Source organism: Helobdella robusta, assembly GCF_000326865.2.
Source record: "Helobdella robusta unplaced genomic scaffold HELROscaffold_25, whole genome shotgun sequence".
Taxonomy (NCBI): Eukaryota; Metazoa; Annelida; class Clitellata; order Rhynchobdellida; family Glossiphoniidae; genus Helobdella; species Helobdella robusta.
Window position 1 is genome coordinate 1 of NW_008704310.1, and position 3307 is coordinate 3307.

The 3307-nt window shown below is 32.9% G+C and overlaps 1 protein-coding gene across 1 annotated transcript; it reads left to right on the forward strand.

The window, feature by feature from the left end:
* Positions 1-1663: 1663 nt before the first annotated feature.
* On the forward strand, positions 1664-2923 carry HELRODRAFT_172867 (hypothetical protein; the record flags this gene model as incomplete). Its single annotated transcript, XM_009019530.1, has 2 exons — positions 1664-1725; positions 2662-2923. The coding sequence occupies 2 exons, from the start codon at positions 1664-1666 to the stop codon at positions 2921-2923; spliced, it is 324 nt and encodes a 107-aa protein (XP_009017778.1).
* Positions 2924-3307: the final 384 nt, after the last annotated feature.

Genomic DNA, 3307 nt, shown 5'->3' on the forward strand with positions numbered 1-3307 from the left:
GTTTTAATATTAAACATATAAAACTCAAACGGATTAAAAGAGAATAAACAAAAGTTATCAATTTCTAGTGAACCAGTTAAATTTAATTAAATTGAAAAATCAAAATTTCTCGAAGTAGCAAACTAACGGTATGACAGATGCTGCCGACGATATGCCGAGGAAGATCATCAACAGCACGCAGAACTGATACTTTAGAGCCATGTTTTCAGACCTTTGAAATTTCAAAGTTAATAAAAATAGCTTTTTTGTTTTAAAACGCATCATCAAGCTTCATTATTACTAAATCATGTTTATAACAAATAGCTTTTAAACGGTCAACACTAATGAAAAGAAAAATATAGTTGAAAAACGTAGAGTTGGAACTCACCGCAGGGAGAGTCTCCTAAAACGACAGACCACAAAGTTGACTGCAGCAGACAACTGAATGCCGATGCGAAGTTACTCGTTTTATAGCGCACGAATGGATGCCAGCATGTTTTGAAGGGCCTGGTTGAGAATTCAGCACTTAATGCGATCTGCATATATTATACCAAAGAATGATCTCGCAAGCACGCATAAAAGTGACCTTATTTTTATGAAAAAGTCAAAATAATTTTTATTTCAATTGGTTCTCAAATGAAGAATGAAAACAAAACAATTTATTATTATTATTGTGCTTGCTGCTTTTAAACCATAACACTCTCGAGAAATCGAAATACTTTGAATTGATCAACTTTTCAAGTTGTTTTTCATGCCTACTTGAATTTATTAATCATTTTTTTTAATTCAATGAACTGCTTGATCACGTTTTGCATAGTTTGCTCCAAAGTATTACATTCTAAAATGCCTCAACAGTTACCATAGCATAACAACATTTTAAAGTGCTTATAACATAACATAACATTAAATAACATAACGTGACATAAAATAATATAACACAACGTCACACGTTTGGATAACAATTTCACATTAAAGGATTTACAAATTACATTAATCATAATAAGAATAATATTTTAAAGAGTTGTTAAAAGATGTTAGAAAATTATATGAATCAAAGTAAATAAATAGATGGATGAGTGCACCGTAAACTCTATAAAACCATGCATTGAAATGATAAGTTCAATCAGCTGCCACTTTCAGCTGCGTAGTAAACTGAAGCCTCACATGTTACAGATTGTGCAGTAAACTGAAACCTCACATAAGTCAAAAAAGATTCACTCCCAACATCTTCCTACAACCACCAACTCATATCCTGTTTTAATAAAAAATCTCCACAACATTTATTTTATAACAAACTAAAACAACAATTAATAATAATCAATGAGTGAAGGTGTTTTGAAAATTATGCACCGCGGCCAGTCATCATGTAAAGACTCTAACTAAAGTGTGTCTGTGCGTCTTGTCGATAATGAACAAAGATTCATAAACTTTTATTCCCATAAAAATCTGAAATATTTGTAAGCTCCTAACAAAATCCAGTTACAAAAACACCATATTATCTCTATAATATAATAATTTGGATAATAGGTCTTTATTTGCACTGGCTAGTTATTTTAAGAGAATTAACTGAATTTAACTCTCTATCTAAATAAACAAACACAATTTTGACACGTTACAAGAATGTTACGAACAAAACCCAAACATTTTAAATAAAATTTTGAATAAAAATAAATAATTATTTAACATGACGCTGGTGGCTGATGAAATTGTAAAATGTCACCCGAGGCAAGGTAACACACCTGAACGGTAAACTTTCTTTTAAAAATTCGCGCTAATGAATTTTGAAGATATACGAAACTAGTTGTAAGTTACTACGGACGGCATATTTTTATTTTAAAAACTGAAAAATTTTGTAAAGATATTTAAAAATTAAAAAAACTGTGTAAATTTTTAAAATTTCAATAACTAATTATAAATTAATTCAGTCGAACTTTAAAAATTTGTTGATTCCTGTTTAAAGTACGCTTCTTTTAGTATTCAATCAGGCAAATAATCTTATTAAAAAAATTTGAAACTTTCTTCTTGTTCCGTTACTATGTGACCATAGGAGCTACCGTGGGTCTTAAGCCTTCACAATAGATAATTTAGTTGGGGTTAGGCTTAATTTAACCAAATCTTTAAATAAATTTAGATTTAAAATGGTTTCAGCCTTTACTTAAAAATTATTCAACCAAAAATTCCACAAATAGTAAATAGTCAGTCATGTTAGAAAAATTAATCAGTACGTCTGATGTCTAAAGACAAGTCTGTTGTGAAGAACTTCTAATTTCATTTGTTCACTAGGCAGAAAACTTCAAGAGAACCTAAAATGTTACTGAGTTCAAATAGAATGTAATTATACATTTCACGATTTTTTATTCAATGGTCAGAAATTTTAGTTAAAAATATTATTTCATTTCATTTTTTGCATATTTTTTGCGATTAAATTTTTCATTCAATTTTATTAGTCAATTCAATGCTGTTTTTATTTGCTCAAAATATTATTGAATTACCTCATTACATTTTTACATTTTGGTCCTGGGTATGACATAAAACTGCATCCACGCTGCCTTGCGTGCTTTTGAGCAAAAGGCTAGGCCCACCGCTTATAACTGGAGGCTGTCGTCAGGATGGGTGTCCGGATGTAAAAACTTTTCCCCAAATTATTCTTATGCCATCACAAAAAAAAACAACGGCCCCTAGTCCCCAGCAGGCCTTAAGTGGTCAAGGGGTGCCAAGAATCCCTGGGAAGTATGCAATAGCGGAGGGATGTTGCAGAAAAATTCAGAATGGCCCCTCTATGGTACTTAGACTTGGAACGCTCAATGTTGGATCACTGACTGGCCGCATCATGGAAATCGCAGAAATGCTCGAGCGTAGAAGGATTGACATCTGCTGCCTTCAGGGAACCCGATGGAAATCGAATGGTGTCTGTCATGTCAACTCAGACAAAAAAAAAATATAAACTATTCTGGAATGGTCAAAAGACTGCCAAAAATGGTGTTGGAATATTTGTCAGAGAACCGCTAGCCCAAGAAGTACTGGATATTAAAAGGATTAGTTCACGTCTCATGTGGATCAAGCTTCGCATAGAAAAGCAAACATTGATTATTTTTTCTGCATACGCACCACAGACAGGCGAATCAGAAGAGATGAAAAATGACTTCTGGACTGCGTTCTCTGACACCATCTCAACAATACCAAAATCTGAAACAATCCTGATTGGAGGCGATCTCAATGGCCACGTTGGAGAGAAAACAGATAGTTTTGACAACGTACATGGCGGTTTTGGCTATGGAAAACGGAATGAAGGTGGCAACCGCATTCTTGAGTTTGCTGAAAGTCACAG